General features: G+C 40.1%; 1 protein-coding gene across 1 annotated transcript in view; it reads left to right on the forward strand.

Annotated features, from left to right (window-relative positions):
- chchd3a (coiled-coil-helix-coiled-coil-helix domain containing 3a) overlaps positions 1–24,467 on the forward strand; it is a 209,450-nt gene that overhangs the window by 26,695 nt on the left and 158,288 nt on the right. Inside the window, exon 3 of the mRNA XM_055653388.1 lies at positions 19,820–19,901. Within this exon, the coding sequence (XP_055509363.1) occupies positions 19,820–19,901 (82 nt within the window). The remainder of the gene's footprint in view (positions 1–19,819; positions 19,902–24,467) is intronic.

Raw genomic sequence — 24,467 nt, forward strand, 5'->3', positions numbered from 1 at the left:
AATACTTTCACCCTGCCTGACATGCAGTTTTGTTCACTGAATTAAAAAGCTTTGTTGCATTAACCTTGACCTGTTTCCTCCATAACTGAAGTTATTGAAATTGTGATGCTTTATGAATCAATGTAAGAAGAATTGGTGAATCGCACAGTGTTTGCAATAGTTTTCCAGGGTGCAAAGGGAAAATTGTGAAATGTTTATTGAAGCTATATTTAGTCAGCTCGATAACGGTTACCCTAATCAATATTGCTTTGGCTTAGTTAAAGCATTTGTTTCTGTTTATTGAGTAGCTGTTTTTTTTTTTTAATTCCTCAGTTGTAGCTTGCATCTGTCCACTGATATTTGATAAATGGCGTCAATTTTTTCTGGTTTACTAAAATGGTTTTGCTCCAGATTATTGTTGTGCCAATTATTGTCTATTGTCGGAACATCTTTACACCAATAAATAACACCGTGAATTCAGCAAATTTTCTATTTGAATATCTCCAAAACAAAATTAATTTTAGATTGTGATCTTAAAAAATTAGAACAGGGGTAACATTTCGTGCTTGCTGTATCATTTGTTAAGATCATGCCTAATATTTTAGCTGAGTACCACTTTCCTCGACTGTTCCCAATCAATATCTCTTGATTCCCTTAACATTCCCTTAACATCTGAAAATCTCTTGATCTTTGCATTGAATATACTTCCTGATTGAAAGTGCATAGAGAATTCTCAAGATTCAGTATCTACGATGAAGAAATGTCTTCTCATCTTTGACCTGAAAGCCCAACTCCTTATTTTGGAGTTGTTGATCGTTTGTTCCAGATGTCCCTGTCAGGATATGGAAGAGATGTTCATGTTTGAAGAGATCAACTTTTAATTTTTCTGACCTTTGACGAGCATTAGACAGTTTGCTTGATGTCACCTCTGAATCTCTGTTAGATCCAAGGATTTGTTGTTTCATTCCATCTGCTACAAGTACATCCATCCTTGTTGGGGAGAACACTTCTATGCACACTTTTACCAGGTCAGAATATAATTTCATTAGGCTGCCTTCATTGTCGTATTCCAAACCTCTTGAAATAAAGGCCAATCAAATGTTTGCGTCCTTAATTGTTCACAGAATCTGATATTTAGTGGCCTAGGTGGAAGGAGTGAACACTTAACTTGCCATATTAAGAAAAGTAACTCCCATTGTTTTCCGCCAAAATGACTGTCTGAACATTCTCTTCTGCCGTATCCTTGCCCATTCCCATAGCCTGTCTGTATCCATTATCTTGGACGTACTACACTTTGTTCTCATATTGGAATCATTCATAGCGATTAATAGTTCCTCCATTTATAAATTTAATCTTGCCACAGCTTTTTGAGGATGGTATGCACATCAGAGATCTGATGTCACTTTTAAAAATCAAATATGCACAAAAATGGATGAATTCACTGATAATCCTGATCTTTGAGCAATAAGCCAGTTCGGCGTTCTGAAAAAACGCAAGGAATCATGGGATTTGGCAAAGGTCATTCGAGAATAAAAAAAGCGAATGGGGTGCCTGGTAGTGAGGAAGAGCGGGGTGTAACAGCGAGAGAGGGGGTAGATACGAGTGGGAGACAGGGAGAAAATTGAGAGGTGGGGCCAAATGCGGTCAAGTGGGACTAGTGTAGTTGGGGCATTTTGGTCAGCATTGGAATGTTGGGCCACAAGATCTATGTCAGTGCTGCGTGACTCTATGAGAAGGGAGTGGGGCATTGCTACCCGAAATACCACTGAGTTCCTCCAATGTTTGTTTTTAGCTCAAGATTCCTGCATCTGTAGTATCTTATGTCTCTATTACATTAGTGAACAATGCATGTGAGTGTTCAGACATTTTCTTTGAGAGGGTAAAGTTTATGCATCCTTTGCATTAGACACTGGTGATGCCACATATGAAATACAGTGTGCAGAATTATATATATATATATATATACTAGACCAAGTGCAGACCCGTTGGGTCTGTTCCCCGAACGTGCTTCAGACCCCGAGTACGGGGAGGGGGGAGGGTGGAGTGGGCGGGCGGGCGTGATGCCGAGTGCTGGCATTGGAGCGGTTCCAGAGCAGTTTTAAGAGAATGATCCTGGGGATGATTGGGTTAATGTATGATGAACACTCCAGTTCTTTCACTTTTTTGTCTAAACTGAGTTTTGATGCCAAATTAAATCTGATGCATCCTCAAAATGATTTCACCTTCAAGATTATATCCACGTGGAGAGCAAATTTTGATTCCATGAGTCAAGAATGTTTTATTGTCATGTCCCAGATAGAACAATGACATTCTTACTTGCAGCAGCACAACAGAATATGTAAACATAGTACACTGTAAACAATATAATAAATAAGCAAAAAAGTTCAGTGTGTGTATGTATATTCTTGCCATTGAGGGAGTGCACCAGGTTAATTCCCGGGATGGCAGGACTGAAATGTGATGATAGAATGGATTGACTGGGCTTATATTCACTGGAATATAGAAGGATGAGCGGGGATCTTCTTGAAAGATATAAAATTATTAAGGGATTGGGCAGGCTCGATGCAGGAAAAATGTTCTCGAAGTTGAGGGAGTCGAGAACCAGGGGTCAGAGTTTAAGAATAAGGTGCTGGCCATTTACGACTGAGATGAGGGAAAACCTTTTCACCCAGAATATTGTGAATCTGTGGAATTCTCTGCCACAGAAGGCAGGGAGGCCAATTCACTGGATGTATTCAAGAGAGACTTGGATATAGCTCTTCGGGCTAACGGAATCAAGGGATATGGGAAGAAAGCAGGAACGAGGTACTGATTCTGGATTATCAGCCATGATCATATTGAATGGCGATGCTGGTTCAAGGGGCCGAATGGCCTACTCCTTGACAGGAAAAAAAGACATTCATAGTTAATATAGTTCAGAGCTTATTTGAGGTTGTAGTGTTTAACAGCCTAATTGCTGAAGGGAAGAAGCTATTCTTGAACCTGGATGTTTTATATTTTATATTCTAAAGTGTGCTTCCGAGGTGGTTTCAAATGAAAATCCAAGAAACTGCAGATTCAGAAATCTGAAATAGTACTGAAAACAGTGGAAAGATTCAGCGGGTCGGACAAAATCTATTGAAAGGTAAACAGAAATTATGTTCAGTGTGTCACAATTGGAAAAAAGTGAAGAAGTTGGTTTTGTGGGGAGGGATGGATATGAAAGCGGTTTCTGGTATTCTGTTTTGCATTACCTTTATTAGAGAATGTTTCAGAGTTCACTTGAACTACTCAAAAGTTATTGTTATGACATTGACATTGTCCTTGATGAATCTGTATTTGGTTTGTCGTGTAGCAAGTCCCATCACAGAATTTATCATGCCATGGTGATTGGTCTGATGTTTGAGTTTAGAATGGCAATACTCTTGGTTTTACTTCTCCACCCACTTCCACAATGCAAAACATTCCAATTAAGTCTAATCAATCATCATTGCCCCTTTGCACTGCTGTAATCAAATAGTTTCTAACTACATAGAGACCATAGCCACTATTACTCACTGTCAATACTTTCAATTGTAAAGGAGATCCAATAAGATTCTGAGATTTAAAATTCTGGATGCAGTTTTATCACAAAAGTCATAATTGACATCTCACTGGGTGTGACTGCAATGAGTTTGGATGGGACTTGGACTGCATTAACTACGTGGAATGCCTCATTGTTCCAGTCATAACTTTTGAGACAAAGTGCATCCATCATTACTCATCTGAAGCTGTCGTTGCTGGCAACATAATTATTTCTAAAGTTGTCTTGTAATACCTGAGCCATTCAACCCAGTCTGTTTCCGCTTGTCTTCTCATGCATCAATTAAACTCCACACTGTCAGAATATATTTACTTTTTTGTTCCCTTACCAGTTTTCCTGACGCATAGTTTTGGTGTTGCTTTCAAGAGTCTGAAGAAAAAACCTAACCCAGAACGTCACCTCCAAATTCTCCAGAGATGCTGCCTGACCCCATGAGTTACTCCAGTGCTTTATGTCATTTTTTCACAATGTTAATGTGCATTCTTGGACTCTTCATGTTTAGTTTAGTCCTGAGGTACAGCACGGAAACAGGCAGTTCGGCCCACCGGGTCCGGACCGATCAGCGATCACCGCACATTAACATTACCCTACAGGCACTAATGACAATTTTACATTCATACCATTCAATTAGCCTAGAAACCTGTACATCTTTGGCGTGTGGGAGGAAATGTATCTCGGAGAAAACCCCCACAGTCACAGGGCGAACGTACAAACTCCGTACAGCACCCGCAGTCAGGATCAAACTCAGGTCTGGTGCTGTAAGGCAGCAACACTACTGTTGCGCCACCCTGTTATCCAGGGCGGCATGTTATTCTGTACCATCCCCATTTGAGTTTATTATAAGTTTGGACAAGTGATACATTGGTGTTTGCATTTTCGATTGGTCCTCATTGTTGCTAAACATGGTCCACTGCTCATTATAGCGTGCGCTTGGCAAACCATCTTCAATGCGATGAAAAATGACAAGAATTTAAACTTCAGAACTAACTTTGGATTTCAAAAAAGTGATTTTCTTGAATTAAGTGAAGCAAAGTTTTTAATGGCATCCCTGGAGTGAAAAAAATTCTCACGTATGCCAGATTGAGCAAATTCATTCATTAGCAGACCTGAGCTCTGTTTTTGGTTGTTGTTATTAACATACCTAAACAGTTTGGTGACTTTTTTTAAACATGACAGTGTTTTTATACTGTTTAAGGTTGACATAAAATCTGCCTGAACATTTCCTTATGTAAATAAATGGTGTGGAAATTATTTTAAAATCTGTTGTGATGAATCTGTGTCATTGCCTTTAGTATTTCGAATGATGTAATGTGGCTTCTGGTTTTATTTCTTAAAATGTTCCTAATGTGGAAATGTTACAACACAGCTCTGATTTTGTTGCAGATAAATTCACTTCTGCAGCTACATATATTTATGAGATTGAATAACTGTGAAATGGGGCCTGATTCCTTGTGTGGCAGTGTTGGAAGTACAAATGGAAAATGTTGGAATCACTCTGCAGATCGTATAGCAGCTTTAAGGAGAGAAACACATTTGGTATTTGGAGTCAGTGACCTTTGTTCAAAAATAATTTGATAAGATAATTTAAATGAAATGGGTAAAAATGGCAATTGAAGGAAGTTGAAAATAAGTTGGCAATGTTAATATTGATTGATTCATAATACTTTAATCATTTGTTAATTTAGTGTGTGAGTGCACTGTTAGGCACATAAATTTACATGAAATCACCCATTGGAGATGATTGACTGAAGAACAACAGGGAAACAAGAACACTTATTTAGACTATTGTTAAAATCTGCAATTTATTATCATCGAGGTTGATGGAAATATATTCTGACACAACTGTTGCGGTAAAAAGAATGAGCAGTTGTAATGGAAAGAAAATTGGAAATACTCAGCAGGTCAAACAACATTGAAAAAATAAACTATTAGCATTTTACCTTTTCGTAAAAATTGAGGTGGGTTTGGAGATGTGTTTCAGGGACAAAAGAAAACAAAGGCAAAATAATGCGATATTAAAAAATAACAATAGGGATGGTGGCACTTATTGAGGAATTGGTGATCAACAGTCAATATGGACAAAAAATGATTATCAGAAATTAGAATAAAGATTAGAAAGGCTAGGAATGTGAAATGCAAAATTTGAAAAATCATGTCCATAATGTGGTGACCAGACATGTAGGCAAATCAATGTTTGATAAAGCTGTACCATGACATCCCTGCCTCTGTACTCTTTGCTCCAGCTCCTGAAGACATCATCACCAAGACAGATTAACCAGCTGTGCTGCAACCTTGAGGGATCCTCAGACTGTATGCCAAAGACTTTCTGCTCATTGATACTTCCCAAGACTGTACCATTTACTGTGTTAGCCCTTCCCTAATTATTCCTCCCAAAGTGCATCACCACACATTTACCAGGATTAAGTTCTATCTGCTATTACTTTGTTTATTTCACTTACAGAAAAATATCTTCCTGTAGCCTAAACTTCCCTCCACGCTATCAACAACCCCACAAATCTGGAAGCTTACTGATCATGCCTCCTACATTCGAATGCAAATAATCAATGTATCTGATAAAACAGTAAGGAACCCCACACTTATTTCTGTTGTACACCACTGGTCAAAAGCTTCCAATCTTAGAAGTAACACTCCATCATCGACAGTCACCTATTGCCAAGCCTATGTTGGACTCAGTTTAGCAACTTAACTTGGATGCATTGGTTATAAACGTTTGGACCAGTTTCACATGTAGAACCTTGTCGCAAGCCTTACTCAAGTTGACCAAGTTAACATTAACAGCTCTGGACCTTTAACATATTTTGTTACTTCTTTGAAAAATTCATTCAAATTGGTCAGACAGAATCTCTCACGAATAAACCATACGGACCATCTGTGATTAATCCCAGCCCTTTCAAACATTTTCTTATATGGCATTTGGGTTGCTGCGCAAAATCCAGTTTGTTTCCAAACTTCTGATTTTCCAGATTTAACACTTAAAACATCAACACATGAGTGAAAGGAGAAATGTGAATTCTGTTCATATTTATCATCACAATAGTTTTCAGGCTTCAAAGCAAAATGAGTGTTCCTTCACCAGAAATAAAAGCTTTTGTGGAGCCATTTGTGGACGTGGCCTCACATTGTCAACCACTGCTAACTACCACATTTGTTTTCCATTACACTGATTACCTCTTGCCTGCAAACATCGCTGGTTCCAGTGTGTATAATCACAAGGCATTTAAAGCCATTAAAAATTAGATGAATTAAGTATGGTGTTGCATTAGTAATGTGAGGGAACTAAATTATTGTAATCACATAAAGACTAAAATAATGCATCACATGTCAACATTCAATTTTTTCTTGTAAATTCATACTAACCAGACACATGACTTAAACACTTTTATTTCATTGATAGTGATTTTATTTTCCTCCAGATATTCAACAAATGTTGCCTTGTTTTAGAAGATTTGGGAGTAAATTACAATTTACAAAGCAGTCATTGAATGTTCACGTATCCCGACAACACCTCATTTTTCAGGTGGGCAGGTTACGTACATTTGCGGTATGAACATTTGATTTATCTAATTTCAATTTACTCGTGCATTCTCCCTCCCCCCGCCCACCCCCACCATATTCATCCTACTGGTTCCACTGTTCGTATCCTTGTATTCCTCTTGTTAGCACATCTTCTCTGGGGCTCATGTGTCATGTGTCCCAGATAGGACAATGACATTCTTGCTTTGCTTCAGCACAGCAGAATATAGTAGGCATAAATACATACAGAATAGATCAGTGTGACCATATACCATTGAATGAATATATATATCACACACACACACACACACACACAAATAAGCAGATAAAGTGCAATGGGCTATTAATGTTCAGAGTTTTGTGTGAGTTGAGTTTATTAGCCTGATGGCTGTGGGGAAGCGGCTATTTCTGAACCTGGATGTTGCAGATTTCAGGCTCCTGTACCTTCTACCTGAAGGCAGCGGGGTGATGAGTGTGTGGCCTGATGATGATGCTGTCAGCCTTTTTGAGGCAGTGACTGTGATGGATCCCCTCGATGGTAGGGAGGTCAGAGCCGACTGGGCAGTGTTTACGATTTTTTGCAGTCTTTTTCCGCTCCTGGGCGCTCAAGTTGCCGAACCAAGCCATGATGCAACCGGTCAGCATGCTCTCTACTGTGCACCTGTAGAAGTTTGAGAGAGTCCTCCTTGACATACCGACTCTCCGTAATCATCTCAGGAATTAGAGGTGCTGATGTGCTTTCTTTATAATTGCATCAGTGTTCTCGGACCAAGAGAGATCTTCAGAGATGTGCACGCCCAGGAATTTGAAGCTCTTAATCCTCTCCACCATCGACCCGTTGATATAAACGGGACTGTGGGTCCCCATCCTACCCCTTCCAAAGTCCACAATCAGTTCCTTGGTTTTGCTGGTGTTGAGAGCCAGGTTATGGTGCTGGCACTATTTGGTCAAACGGTCGATCTAACTTCTATACTCTGACTCATCCCCATCAGTGACACATCCCACAACAGTGGTGTCGTCAGCGAACATGATGATGGAGTTCGCACAATGACCGGCTACGCAGTCATGAGTATAGAGTGAGTACAGCTGAGCACGCAGCCTTCAGGTGCTCCCGTGCTGATTGATATCGAGGCTGACACATTTCCACCGATACGGACAGATTGTGGTCTGTGAATGAGGAAGTTGAGAATCCAATTGCAGAGACCTAGTTCTGAGAGTTTGGTAACCAGCTTAGAGGGGGATTGTATTAAATGCCGAGCCGTAGTCAATGAATAACAGCCTGACATATGAGTTTTTGTAGTCCAAGTGATCCAGAGCGGAGTGGAGAGCCAGCGAGATCGCATCCACCGTTGATCTGTTGTGGCAGTAAGCGAACTGCAGTGGGTCCAGGTTTTTGTCGAGGTATGAGTTGATTTGCGCCATGATCAACCTCTCAAAGCACTTCATCACCACCGACGTTAGTGCCACTTGTCGATAGTCATTGAGGCACGTCACCTTGCTCTTCTTGGGCACCGGTATTATTGATGCCCTTTTAAAGCAGGTGGGAACCTCAGACCTCAGAAGTGAGAGGTTGAAAATGTCCGTAAAAACTCCAGCCAGTTGGTCCGCACAGGTTTTTAATCTGTGTCCAGACGCTTTCCGAGGGTTCACCCCTCTGAAGGATTTTCTGGCGTCGACCTCTGTGACCGTGACCGAAATACCACAGCGAATGGGGGCTCGAGAAGGCACATCAGTGTTCTCCCTATCAAAGCGTGCATAAAACGCATTGAGCTCGTCTGGGAGTGATGTTTCGCTGACAAGTGAGCTGCCTCCTGATTTCGCCTTGTCGGAGGTGATTGCATTCAGGGCCCACCACAGCTGCCGAACATCCGTCTCATCCTCCAGCTTGGAGCAGAAGTCCCTTTTGGCCTTTTTGATGGCCTTACTAAGGTCGTATCTGGACTTCTTGTAGTCCTCGGTATCTTCAGACCTGAATGCCCGGTGTCTGGTCTTCTTGTCAGTCTTCCACAGACATCGGGAAAATGTACCTACCAATGTCTTAATTTTGGTCATTACTCACAAAAAGCAATTGCTGTAAATTAGATTCAGTTGAGTTTCTATTTCAATATCTTTAAAACACTGATTTATATTGCAATTTGTTTTCAGCGGTTATGTATTTTGATGATGACTATTAAATGGAATAAAGGTAAATCACTGGCCACTATGGTACATCTTAGTTATTGTATAGAACCCTTCTTAAATTAATGCTTATTTGATTTGCTGATATGTTTAAATTAAAGGGCATTGATCGATTTATGTTCCATATTTTCTCAATAACATTAGTTTGAATTATATTGATTATTGTGTAATAACCAAACTAAAATATCATGTTAACAAAGCTTCCCCGGGAAATTTTATATTCTTCCTTTGCCAAAGAAGGATAACATCTGAAATAAATTTGGACATTGTTATTTTATTTAGATATTAAAAATCTCGCTGTAACTCAAATTAATTGTTAATCATTTCTAATTATTTTCTTCTTTATTTAAGTTTTTCATCATAACTAATTGAGATACAACAATGGTTTTGCACCCTCATTGCCGTTTTATCTTGTTGGGTGCTTTATTGTCAGCAATGGAAACAAGTCAAATTTGTTGCAGATTGTTGAATGTTTTTTCTAGTTTTGCATTGTGTTTAAACTGGGAGCCGAAAGAGAGGGGTGGTTTCCTTTGTGTGCGTTCCTTTGAACCACCTAAGTTTCAAGATCTGGTCCTGATGTTGAGATTAATGGTTTTACAATGACACCATATACATTGCAAAGGGGGATGAAAGATTTAAGAACAGAATAATAGTTCTTATAATATGTTCTAGATTATTGACAAATATTTACAATGCAATAAAAATCAAACGGGGTGAAATATTTTTTAAACTAATGTTTTTCGTTAAGTACTTTACCAGGTTACTCAAAATAATTATAATGATTTATTGTTGCTAGCACTTGTGCTGGGGATGCGGCTTAATCAATTGTCATTTTTACTCCCAACTTGTTGTATGACAGATGTTTGTTCTCATTGCCACAACCATTTTGAGCATTTAGGAGCAAATTTAATTTTTAAAACTATAGAATCTACATCTGATCCCTTATTTCACTTCTTTTCCATTCTGATTAATGGAGAAGCTGTTCCTGCTCCAACTTTAACCTGTAAAGGGTTCTCGCATGCAAAGAATAGATCACACCTTGCTGTTAGTCCAAAGCAAAAGCACAGTTGGGGAAAAAGTACAAATGAGGTCAACAATTTTGGAACTTCCACATTAGAACATAAAACAGGATAGCATTGAAATGGGCACTCTGCCCCATAATGTCTGTGCCGAACATGATGCCGTTAATCTCTTCTGTCTGCAAGTGATCTATATGCCTTCATTTCCTGCATATCCATGTGCCTATCTCGAGGCCTCTGAGATGCCACTCTTGTGTTTGCTTCCACGACCACCTCTGGCAGCACGTTCCAAGCACCTACTCTCTGTATAATAAAAAAACATGCCCATACATCTTCTTTAAATTTTGCCCCTCCCTTTAGATTTGGTCTCACCAATGCCTTGTACAATTTCAACATTACATCCCAGCTTCTATACTCAATGCTCTGATTTATAAAGGCTAGCATACCAAAAGCTTTCTTTAGGGTGGTAAAGAAAGCTTTTGGTATGCTAGCCTTTATAAATCAGAGCATTGAGTATAGAAGCTGGGATGTAATGTTGAAATTGTGTACAAGGCATTGGTGAGACCAAATCTGGAGTATGGGGTACAATTTTGGTCGCCAAATTATAGGAAGGATGTCAACAAAATAGAGAGAGTACAGAGGAGATTTACTAGAATGTTGCCTGGGTTTCAACAACTAAGTTACAGAGATAGGTTGAATAAGTTAGGTCTTTATTCTCTGGAGCGCAGAAGGTTAAGGGGGGACCTGATAGAGGTCTTTAAAATGATGAGAGGGATAGACAGAGTTGATGTGGACAAGCTTTTCCCTTTGAGAATAGGGAAGATTCAAACAAGGGGACATGACTTCAGAATTAAGGGACAGAAGTTTAGGGGTAATATGAGGGGGAACTTCTTTACGCAGAGAGTGGTGGCGGTGTGGAATGAGCTCCCAGTGGAAGTGGTGGAGGCAGGTTCATTGGTATCATTTAAAAATAAATTGGATAGGCATATGGATGAGAAGGGAATGGAGGGTTATGGTACGAGTGCAGGCAGGTGGGACTAAGGGGAAAAAAATTTGTTCGGCATGGACTTGTAGGGCCGAGATGGCCTGTTTCCGTGCTGTAATTGTTATATGGTTATATGGTTATAGATCTCCGTTTAGATCTAAGTGTCTTTGACACTTCCACCCTGCGAATAAAGGTTCTGACTATCTACCCTATTTATGCTTCTCATATTGTATATTTTTCTATTAGCGCTCCCTTCAGCCTCCGATGCTCCACAGAAAACAATGTAAATTTGTCCAATCCCTCCTGATAGCTAATAATCTCTAATCCTTGCAGTGGGATAGAGGTGAATTTTAGGAAGTTAAACCAGGGGAGGACTATCACAGTGAACGGTAAGGCCCTGGGAGTATTGTTGACTGGATTTCGGAGTAGAAATTCCATCACAAAGTGATGTCATGGGTAGACAAGGTGGTGAAGAAGGCTTTTGGCAGATTGACCTTCATCATTCAGGGCACTGAGTTTAAAAATTGGGACTTATTATTGCAGTTGTACAAGGCGATGCTGTGACTGCACTTGGATATTGTGTAGTTTTGGTCACGCTGGTGTAGGAAAGATACTGTTAAGATGGAAAGGTTGCAGAAAAGAATTATGAGAATGTTGCAGGACTCAAGCGACGCATTTATAGGGAGAGGCTGGGCAGACTGGTACTCCTTGCAACACAAACGACTGAGAAGTGATCTGATAAAATCATGTGGCACAGAATGCACACACTCCTTTTGCCAACAAGAAATAGAAGGCATAGATTTGAGGTTGAGGGGGGGGAAGTGAAAAGGAGATGTGCAGGGCCAAATGTAACACAGAGTAATGGATGGCTGGACACAAAACAAGGATTGGTGGTGGAAGCAGATGTGATAATGATGTTGATGAGGTTTTTAGATAGGCGCACAAATTTGCAGGAAATGGAGCGATATGCAGGCAGAGGAGATTAGTTTAACTTGGTATCATGTTCTGCACAGATGTAGGGGCCTGTTCCTGTGCTAAAATGAACTCTGTTCCAAACACAAGATAAATGGAACTAGCATCTTGGGGCAAATTGGTTGGTGTGGACAACTTGGACCAAACTTTTTTTTGTAAGGTGTCCTTGAGACTCTTGAAAGGCGCCCATAAATAAAATTTATTATTATTATTAAAGGGCCAGTTTTTGTATTTTATGACTCCAGAATTTCCAACACTTCTACTGGAACCTCATTTATTCACATCTGTTTATATCTTCTTCAATATCTTGGACTTCTGAGTGAGGTTTTTATTTGCTTTATTTGCATATTTTCAAAATATTCTGTTACTAATTCTCATAAAGAAAAGAAGGGGTACAGGAAGAAGATGGAGAGCTCAGTTTCATGGTATCAATACAAAACCTCCCCCTCAATGTCAGTAAGACAAAGGAACTAATTATTGACCTCGGGAAGTGAGATGGAGTACATACCGCAACCGGCACCAATGGTGCTGACGTGGAAGTGGTTGAAAGCTTCATGTTCCTTGGCGTAAATATCACTAACAATTTGTCCTTGACCAACCACATTGAAGCTTTCACCAAAAAGCACAATCCCTCATTTCTCCAATGACCCCTTGCAAATTTCTACAGTAGCACTGTGGAAGGCACTCTATCTGGATGCATCACAGCTTGATTTGGGGGCAGCCCTCCCTGTTCAAGACAGCAATAAATTATTGCAGTTTGTGGGTGGAGCCCAATCCTTCATAGACCAAGCTCCTTACCATCCACTGTATCTACATGGTGGTGCAGTGGTAGAGTTGCTGCCTTGCAGCATCAGAGACCTGGGTTCGATCCTGACCACAGGTGCTGTCTGTCTGGAGTTTGTGCATTCTCCCCGTGACCTGCGTGGGTTTTCTCCAGGTGCTCCGGTTTCCTCCCACACTCCACAGATATAGGGGTTTATAGGCTAATTGACTGAGTAAAATTCTGAAATTGTCCCCAGTGTGTGTAGGATAGCTATAGTGCGGGGATCACTGGTCAGCTCGGTCGACCCGTGGGCCGAAGGGCCTGTTTCCGCACTTTATCTCTAATCTAAACTAAACTGCAACCACACTTCACACTGCCTTTGGAAAACTACCAACATAATAATCAAGGACTTTTCACTGTAATTGGGCAGAAGATACAAAACCTTGAGAGTACGTACCAGCAAATTCAGGAACAGCTTCATCCCCATTGTTAGCAGAGTACTGAACTACCTCAGGTATAGGATGTAGTTCCCGAACTGCAAACCTTCTTCATTGCAGATCTTGGACTTTCTTTCTCTGTAATTGAAATGGCATAATGCTGTAACTGGAAATTCTGCACTTTAGTATTTTTCTCGTTATCCTACTTGTTGTACTTGTGTAGGGCTTGATTGTACTCGCGTATAATGTGATTTGGTTTGATTGGATAGCATGCAAACAAAAGCTTGTAACCGTATCTCGTGACATGTGACAATAAATAAATTCATATCAATACCAATAATAAATTAATGCCAGCATTTTCCCTTCAATAAATTTTAAACTTGCAATTACCTGTTTTCTTTCCTGGCCACTTTCCCTCCTTCTCACCCACCCTTATTTTTTGTGTATATATACTGCTTAGGAATTCCTGTGGATTGCTAGAATTTTGCACATTTCATGCTTAAGAATGCATTCTCCCATAATCTCTCTTCGCCTCCCTCAAAGCCCTGTGTTATGAGCCAGAAAATTTGTTGGCCTTCAGTCCCTTAATTTTCTCAAGTTCATTTGAAGTCCATCTGGAAATTCCAGATTTCATTAGGTCACAGTAAATGCTACTTAAAAACATAATTTATAAATTTGAATTGTTCATTGCTTCAAGTTTCCCCACTCTCATTTGATGGCTAGTTCTCCTTTTTCTGCTCTCCAGTAATGGATTGAATTGTTTGATCTTATTTGTACTGTTAACTTTAAATCACATTCCCAGTACCTTATTTAACAGATCTAATTTAGTTGAGTGGATAGGTTCTCGTATGCCCCTTCTGACTTTCTTTCCTTTTCCTCGGCTTGGAATTGATTATGCTGTTGCAAACTATTATCGTAATTTAATTCTGGAAAGCTCAAGTAAATTAGAAGCCCATTTGAAATCATTCAATTTGATTGGATTGTGAGAAAATTGTAAACTAATTACAATAATTATAATTCTCTGGACCTGTTTTTCAAATAAGGTGATGCTTTTTGCATTTTGTTCATTTTTTTTATAATAAACTACTGTATTGTTATCATTAGTTCATAGCCTTTTAAAAGGTTGAAAGTGGTTATTTTTGGAAATAAACCATATTAGAAAATTATCCATTTATTAAAACTGCACTATTTATTAAAACTATGCACTATTATCCATTTATTAAAACTGTGCACTAAGCTAAAAGAGAAATGGAGTAAAGTCATTATATCTATATTTTATTTGATTCATCCCTCACATACATGTTTCTGTTGTCCAAATGGTCTAGCGCTGTGCAGCAAGCCATTGAGATAATTTATTCTGTTGATATGCCAGGAGGTTGCTGGGTGACTTGGGACAGGTTGAGTGAGTGAGCAGATGCATTGCAGATGCAGTATAATGTAGATAAACTTGAGGTTATCCATTTTGGCGGAAAGAACAAGGAGGCAGATTATTATCTCAATGGTGTCAGATTAGGAAAAAGGGAAGTGCAACAAGACCTGGGTGTCCTTGTACACCAATCACTGAAAATAACCATGCAGGTTCAGCAGGCAGTGAAGAAAGATAATAGCATGTTGGCCTTCATAATGAGAGGATTTGAGTATAGGAGTAAACGGGTCCTTCAGCAGTTGTACCACAGCTGGTGAAACCACATCTGGAGTATTTGGTCTCCTAAATTTAGGAAGGACATCCTTGCTATTGAGGCAGTGCAGTGTAGATTCAGGCGGTTAATCCCTGGGATGGCGGGACTGTCATATGAGGTAAGATTGGAAAGACTGGGTTGGTATTCGCTGGAATTTAGGAGGATGAGAGGTTATCTTATAGAAAATATACAATTATAAAAGGACTGGACAAGCTAGATGCAGGAAAAATGTTCCCAATGTTGGGGGTGTCCAGAACCAGGGGCCACAGTCTAAGAATAAAGGGATGCCATTTAAAACTGAGAAAAAAACTCTATCACCCAGAGAGTTGTGAATTTGTGGAATTCTCTGCCACAGAAGGCAGTAGAGGCCAATTCACTGGATTAATTTAAAAGAGAGTTAGATAGAGCTTTAGAGGCTAGCGGAATCAAGGAGTATAGGGAGAAGGCAGGCACGGGTTACTGGTTGTCGATGGCCAGCCGTGATCACAGTGAATGGCGGTGCTGGCTCGAAGGGCCAAATGGCCTCATCCTACACCTAGTTTCTATGTTTTTAAACAAACAGCCAATATATTGAATTGTAAATGAATGACAATACAGAAGGATGCCATTTTGTCCATTGGGTTTCATTTTAGCTCCTGGGAGGAATACCATTGGACCCTCGCCCTCTTTCCTTGCCACAGCTTACTCTCTCTCTCTCTCTCTCTCTCTCTTTCTCTGATGTCTTTCAAAATACTGACTTTGTGTCTTGTAAAGGGCATATTCCAGCAGCCAAGTAGCCTACCAGCATTTCTTCTCTGATATATGAGCAAATCACAGGAAACCCACATGGTCACAGAAGGAATACACAAACGGTGCACAAAGTGCACCTGAAGTCTCGATCACAACATTGGAAGAGGGAGTCAGAAAGGATCACACGGTTCTTATTTCTGACGGCCAGCCAGTCACCCTGCACTGCATTGCACGGGTGAGCGCTGGACCGATCCATGATTTCCATTCTTGAGCCGCATGTCACCATTCCCTACAACAACTCATCCATGCAGGGTTGCCAAATTTTAAAACAAAAGTGGTCTTGGAGAAGTTTGTAAATGAAGGATAAGACTTTTAGCCTGAAAGATGTATAGTGGGAACATATTAATTCCATGAAAAAAAATAGTTCACTGATTGATGGAGTGATATATGAAGTACACTGCATAAAATTGCTGATGCGTATGTACACTGTTTGTTTGAGGAGATCCCAATAATCTAACCCCCAACACGTTCTGCACAAATCTGCTGCAGGTGCGGAGTTTTAATGTGCTGCTATGTACGCAGCAAACCTGCAGTTCCCACACCGCAACCAGCCAGATGTTGGCACAGGCCAACTCCGGAACTTGTTCAGATACGCAAAGGAGACAGAAGCCGTTCCTATTAGCATATGTTGTGATGACCTGGGACATTTGTTTAAAATATGAAAATTGAATAAAAGTGGGCGAGGTGGGAAACCTTTTTATTGTATCTCGCAGACATAGAAATGGATACAAAACAGTATTTTCAAGAGGGAATTGGATCAATACTTGAGGATAATTCAAAGGACAATAATGATGAATAACAGCCTCCTGTTTCATAATAATTATTTGTATTATCTGAAATAATTTTAGTACATGAAGTATTTGCAACTTTGAGACACTCTTGAAAGCTTTTCTCCCCAGAGTGGATAGAAAACATCATTTATTAACCGGATAATCTTTTATTATTGTGTTGTTGAATGATTAGCAATTGTTCTGTAAACTACCAGTATCATACTTTAATATTATAACATATATATAAGCTGTCAGAATACATGTCAGATAGATTCAAGAAGGGTTTCGACCCGAAACGTTGCCTAACTCCTTTCGCTCCATAGATGCTGCTGCACCCGCTGAGTTTCTCCAGCATTTTTGTGTACCTTCAAATGCCTTCAAGTTCCATTTATTGTCACATGCACCAATTGGTACAGTGAGATTTGAGTTACCATAGAGCCATACGAATAAAAAGAACACAATACACGATAGAATTTAACATGAACATCCCCACACAGCGGAATCAACGTTTCTCCATAACACTGACTAAATACTTATGTTTTTAGTAATATTGTGTTTTCTTGAATTTATAGGACATGATCAAATATGTTTGGGACTTAATTCGTACAAATGCGGCAATGAAAACTGATTGCTAAAATCAGGTCATTGTGAGCTTTGTAACATTTTCTGAAATAAAGGTAGTGAACTGTGTCTCTGCCACTGCACATACCAATAAATCCCTTTGAATTGAAGACACTTTTCGGACCTGTCCCGAGGTATTTGATGATAAATCTCAGATAATGGATAACAGCAAGTCAGTATGGATTTTCACTTGTCTTATTCAATGGACATTTTATACGGGTCCTTAACCAGGATGGTAAAAAAAAGGATTTATTGTTTATCATTGATTATTGTAGATATAAAAGTAGATACACTGTATATTCCTGTACTCAGAAATTTGAATGTTATTTTAAAATCTCACTTCAGATCCATTTACTTGTTTGTTAAATCTTAGTGTTTCTTGAACCTGGTATTTAATGAACAATGCGATTGATATCAACTACGCTGGAGGATGAAAGGGAAAGTAAATCAAGGCTTTACATGAATAGGGAGTAATTTACAACCTTTTATAATTTCACCTGCAAATTAATTTATAAAATAGGATAATTTTTAATCTTAAAATACATAATGACAGATAATCGCAAAGTGGTTTAGGTTTATTATTATCACATGTTCCGAGGTACAATGAAAAACTTTGTTTTGCAAGCTATCCATTCAGATCAGTTAATACTATACATAAATACAATCAAGTCAAACTCAAGTGCAACAAATAGAGGGAAGGGGGAGATAGAGTGCAGAATACACAGTGTCCTCCATAATGTTTGGGACAAAGACCCATCATTTATCTATTTGCCTCTGTACTCCACAATTTGAGATTTGTAATAGAAAAAAATCACATATGGTCGGTACACATTGTCAGATTATACTCAAGCCCATTTTTATACACTTTGGTTTCACCATGTAGAAATTACAGCAGTGTTTATACATAGCCCCCTCCATTTCAGGGCACCATAATGTTTGGGACACATGGCTTCACAAGCATTTGTAATTGCTCAGGTGTGTATAATTGCCTCCTTAATGCAGGTATAAGAGAGTTCTCAGCATCAAGTCTTTTCTCCAGTCTTTCCATCACCTTTGGAAACCTTTATTGCTGTTCATCAACACGAGGACCAAAGTTGTGCCAATGAAAGTCAAATAAGCCATTATGAGACCTGAGAAACACGAATAAAATTGTTAGTGACATCAGCCAAACTTTAGGCTTACCAAAATCAACTGTTTGGAACATCATTAAGAAGAAAAAGAGCACTGGTGAGCTTACTAATCACAAAGGAACTGGCAGGCCAAGGGGTTGCGGACTTGTAGATTCAGAAGTTTGGATGTGATTATGGTGTTGAAAGCAGAGCTATTGCCAATAAATAGGACTCTAACATAGGAGTTCTTGATGTCTAGATGTTGTCCAGAGATAAGATTAGGGCCAGCATGATGGCATTTGCTGTGGGCTTGTAATGATGATAAGCGAATTGCAGTGGATCAAGACTATCTGTGAGCCATCACCAGTCTCTTAAAGCATTTGATGATGTCAGAGATGCTAGACTGTAGGCACACTATCTTACTTTTTTTGCCACGGGGGATGGTAATGTTCTTGAAGCAGGTGGGGACCTCAGAATGGAGTAATAAGATATGCTGAAATAGCTCAGCATGTCAGGCAGCATCTCTGGAGAACATGGCGACAGTTACAGATCAGGACTCTTCACCAGGCTGATTATAAGAAGAGGGGGAGAAAACTGGAAGAGAGGTAGGGATAGGACAAAATGAGGCAAGTACATGGGTGATACCAGTGAGGGAGTTTGATTGTCAGATGGGTGAACAATCGCCACCTATCAGTTACCTGGCTTTCTCCCACCTCACCTTCCTTCTAGCTTTATCCCTCGACTACAATCAGTCTGAAGAGGGGTCCTGACCTGAAATGCCACCTGTCTGTTTTTTATCAGATACATTGCCTGACCTGCTGAGTTACTTTGTGCTTATTGCTTAAGATTCCAGCATCTGCAGTTCCTTATCTCTTTTTGTTAACAAATGCCTGTCATATCTACAGTCCAATTTGGTAATTTTAGTACTACTAGTCTCACGATGTTTGAAGGAATAGTCATCTTGGGAATGATATTGGCAAAATAGTGAAAAGAGATTAAAAAATACTAGTGGTTAAGGGCCTATCCCACTTTCACGACCAAATTCACGACCTCTGCCGAGTTTGCCCTTGACTCGTACTCGCAGTATGGTCGGCACTAGGTCGTAGCAGGCCATGATGCTAGTCGTAGGTACTCGTGGCATCAAGTCGGTCGGGTTGTTTGTCTAGATATCCACGAGTGAAAAAGGTTGTGAATTAAGTCATGAAAGTGGGACAGGCCCTTAAGTCTTTTTTTTTTTTGGCTGGAAGGGAGCAGAGAGTTTGTCTTTCTCCAACTGCAGCATGAAATGTATATTTTTTAAATTTTCAAACACTTGTAAGTATTTGCCTGTTATTGTGTTTTTGCATTTGATCAATGCCCATCGATTAGTTCAGAGCTTATGTTGCTTTTACTGTGCTAATTTTTTGTGTTTCCTATTTACAGTTATTAACGAAGAAGTCCGAAAACAAATTTCCGAACAGTTGGCTCACGAGCGGGCAAGGCAAGATTTGACCTTTCAGAAGAGGTTTGTGCCGTATATCTGGCATCCTTCCATGAATTCCGCCAACATGATATTAGCTGCTTTTTATGCCACTATTTAGACTTCACATTGTTCAGAATTCACCACTGCAAGTACGAATTAATAATTTTACTTGCGGCTGTACATAAATCCATTCCAATTGAAATTCAATCTGTCATTAACTGTTACTTGAGCATAAATTAATAAATTATTCCAAGATGGCGCACAACCCAGGCGACTATTTGCTTGCTAGGCACTGACCTAATGAAAGAACATTAAAATGTTGCTTGAAACAGAAATATTGAGGCAGAGTAAAGTTGGGAGCTTTAGGTGTGAGGAGCTAAGATTGGTTCTTTGCTCAAGTCTGCAACTACATGAATTCTTGATTTTCTGCATATAAAGTCTTGGAATCTTTAGCTTCCACCTGGAGACTCAAAAGCCACAGGAGAAGCTTGTGCTTCATGTCTCTTCCAAAGATTTTCTCAGTGTAGCACTCCTTGCATTTGGAACCCATGCCATGCTGATGGAGGCTTGTTTTCCTGGCAACTGAGTCTCCAGAACCAAATTCAAGTGCAATCACCACTGATTAATCAACAAGTTGCTGTCGTAAGGAGGAAGTAAATAGGTCCCTTCTGGTTATTAATTTTCTGCTCTCAATTAAGTGAGATTTAGAAATTGTACTCCTAACTGGATCATGGCAGTATAAAAAGATGTTCTTTTTTTCAAAAGTTAATGATGGCTCAGAACCATTTTTAAATAAGTAATATAATAGGTATTTTATGTCAAATGTGAAAAACTACATGTTTTCATAAAAGCAGCTATAAATACAAACTCAATATTACTGAAAGGAAAAAAATGTGATTTATAATTTGAATTATGTTTTGTGTCTTTGCGAATTGTGTCAGACTGCAACCACTGTATGAAAATATTTTATTATCAACATTCACAGAATAAACTAAAAAATGCTAATATTTATTGATAAAATGTCAGGATGCTACTGCAGTCCCGTTTGTGAGTGCGATAACTCAAAGAGAAGACATTTTTATCCTTGCACTGTTGTTAACTAGCCAGTAATAAAGAAATTATTAATTTCACATTATTCAACTTAATGATTTGACAAATGTTTATCATTTTGCATGCATGCTTATTCTCTTAAAAACAAACCTAGTAAAGTAAATGAACCGGGCCTTTGGCACACGATGTCTGTGCTGACCATGATGCCAATTTAATCTGTTTAAGAAGGAACTGCAGATGCTGGAAAATTGAAGGTAGACAAAAGTGCTGGAGAAACCCAGCGGGTGCTGAGTTTAAACCCCTTTAGGGTTTCGGCCCGAAACATTGCCTATTCCCTTCGCTCCATAGATGCTGCTGCACCCGTTGAGTTTCTCCAGCACTTTTGTCTACCTGCCAATTTAATCTGCACATTTGTCTCCATATGGTTTATATTCCTCCATTCTATGCCTGGTCATGTGCCTGCTTAAATGTCTTAAACATTGTTATCATATCTGCTTTCACCACTTCCCTGGCAGCCTGTTCAAGGCACCTATCAATCTGTGTAAAAAATAAATATTGCCTCCTTGAAGCTTTCCTCCTCTTTAAAAGCTGTGCTCGCTAGTATTTGATAAATTTCCACCCTCGGCAAAGGACTCCGATCTCTACCCTATCAAAGCTTCTCACAATTTGATGTTCTTTTGTCTGGTTTCTCCATAGCTTCTGAAAATAACAATGTAAGTTTGTCCTAGTTCCCCTTTTAGCTGATAATATCTAATTCATGCTACATCCTCATGGAAAAATACAAATTGTTGGGAAAACTCAGTGGGTCATGCAGCATCTGTGGAGAGAACAACAGTTAATATTTTGGGCTGAGACCTTTTCTTGAGAGACTCTGGCTCTCGACCCTATTTATTTATCTCAAATCATATATACTTCCATCAGGTCGCCTCTCAGCATTGGCAGTCCAGAGGGCGAAACTTCAACTGTTCATTTCTCTTCACCGATGATGCTTCACCGATCCTCCACAGCTCTCCTTTTTGTTCCAGAGATTCCAAGATCTGCACTTTTTGCGTCAACATCCTGGTGAATCTCTTCTACACTTTTTGACTAATTTGAAACATCTCTTGCCGTCCTCGGTTCCAAAATCTGGCCATCCTCCTTTTTCTTTCTCACAGAAACACATTGGTCCTGACATGTGACTAGCTGGCCTTTAAATAATTCCCACACATCAGATGTGGACTTGCACAATAACAGCCACTCCCAACCTACTCTTCCCAACCTCTAAATAATACCGTCATAATTAGCCTTTCCCCAATTTAGCATTTCCACCCCATCACACAGTCTGATCTTATCAGATTCAGATTCAAGTTTAATTGTTCATTGTCAGTGTACAGTACAGAGACAACGAAATGCATTTAGCATCTCCCTTGAAGAGCGGCATAGCAAACGATTTGAATTAAAAAAAATAATAAGTGTCGGTGGGGGGGTGGGTGATTGGCAGTCACCGAGGTACGTTGTTTAGTAGAGTGACAGCCGCCGGAAAGAAGCTGTTCCTCGACCTGCTGGTTCGGCAACGGAGAGACCTGTAGCGCCTCCCGGATGGTAGGAGGGTAAACAGTCCATGGTTGGGGTGAGAGCAGTCCTTGGCGATGCTGAGCGCCCTCCGCAGACAGCGCTTGCTTTGGACAGACTCAATGGAGGGGAGCGTGGAACCGGTGATGCGTTGGGCAATTTTCACCACCCTCTGCAATGCCTTCCGGTCGGAGACAGAGCAGTTGCCATACCATACTGTGATGCAGTTGGTAAGGATGCTCTCGATGGTGCAGCGGTTTCACCAGGATCTGAGGAGACAGATGGACCTTCTTCAGTCTCCTCAGGAAGAAGAGACGCTGATGAAAGGGCTTCATCGGAGATGTTGACTCCCAGGAACCTGAAGCTAGAAACACATTCCACCTCCGTCCCGTTAATGTGGATGGGGGTGTGCGTGCCGCCTCTGGACTTCCTGAAGACTACAATTAGCTCCTTGGTCTTCTTGGAGTTAAGGGCCAGGTTGTTGTCAGCGCACCATGCTGCTAAGTGCTGGACCTCCTCCCTGTAGGCCAGCTCATTTGTTGCTGATGAGGCCAATCACCGTTGTATCATCTGCATACTTGATGATGGTGTTAGTACCATGTACAGGTGTGCAGTCATAGGTGAAGAGGGAGTAGAGGAGGGGGCTCAGCACACAGCCCTGAGGAACGCCGGTGTTCAGGGTGAGGGTTGAAGAGGTGTGCTTGTCTAACCTCACAGACGGGTCTGTTGGTTAGAAAGTCCAGTATCCGGTTGCAGAGGGGGGGGTCGATGCCCAGGTTACCGAGTTTGGTGATCAGTTTGATGGAATTATCTATAACTATCTGAAAACTTACTGAGTTGTAAAGGGCTTGTCCCACTTACACGATTTTTTTCGGCAACTTGCCGGCACCCGTCATAGTCGCAGCAGGTCACTGAAAATGTTCAAAATGTTGAAAATCCAGCGGTGACCAGAAAAAGGTACGACTCTTTGGGGACGACTCACGACCAAACAGGTGTCACCTCGCGATATGTCTGTGTGGTTGTGAGTAGTCGCCCAAAGAGTCGTACCTTTTTCTGGTCGTCGCTGGATTTTCAACATTTTGGAAATTTTCAGCAACCCGCTGCGACAATGACGGGTGCCGGCAAGTCGTTGAAAAAAAGGGACAGGCCCTTAAGCACTGTTCACAAATAAATTGGCCAGGCTCATTTCCCCACTGAAGATCTAGTATGGTCTCTTCCATGGACGGAATATCTCCACACAATGTCAAGAAAGCCTCCTGCGTGCACTAAACAGATTTTGCCCATCTAAGCCTCTGGTAGTAGGCGAGTCCTTGTCAATGTTAGGGAAAGTAGTCATCCAGGAAAACTACTCTGTTACTTTCCCATTCAATTAAGGGAATTATAGAGGGATTGCACCACAGAAACACTTCAGAAAATGAAATCGACAAAATCCCAGCATAATTGATGCAGACTTATGAATAATTCTGTTGACACTTGCCCATTAAGAAATAAGTAATTGATATGGTTTGGTTGATGAGCTCAGTACCAAGAAGTGAGAAATCTGAAGCAAAGGCTTGATTTTGCACTCGCTCAAAACATTTATCAACTTGCAAAGGAACAGAATAAACAAACAAATAAAACACCTGCACCTCATAATGGAAGAAACAGTAAAATAAAAATAATAAGTTAATAAAAATAATTGGAAATTATTCAAATTGATTCAGCATTCATTTTGTATTCCATTGATTTAATTTATTTCTCTGAAGTACACCTGGATTTCATAGAAAAGTGCATTGAGGTGTTTGTGCTGACTCAGACAGCTATTTAATCTAAATAGCTGTAAACCAAACAATTGCTTGTAACTCAGCTTCTAAGTGTTGAAAAAATTATACAGTCAGGGATTTTACTTTTAAATCGGGTACATTATTCTGCTCCAATGCCCTACAAACCTGCTCAGTTGCTGAGACATCCAGTGTTGCAAAACATTATCCTGACCAGGGTCGCGCAGTGGGCTGACCTGAAACATCG

The sequence above is a fragment of the Leucoraja erinacea genome, chromosome 22, assembly GCF_028641065.1.
Source record: "Leucoraja erinacea ecotype New England chromosome 22, Leri_hhj_1, whole genome shotgun sequence".
NCBI lineage: Eukaryota > Metazoa > Chordata > Chondrichthyes > Rajiformes > Rajidae > Leucoraja > Leucoraja erinaceus.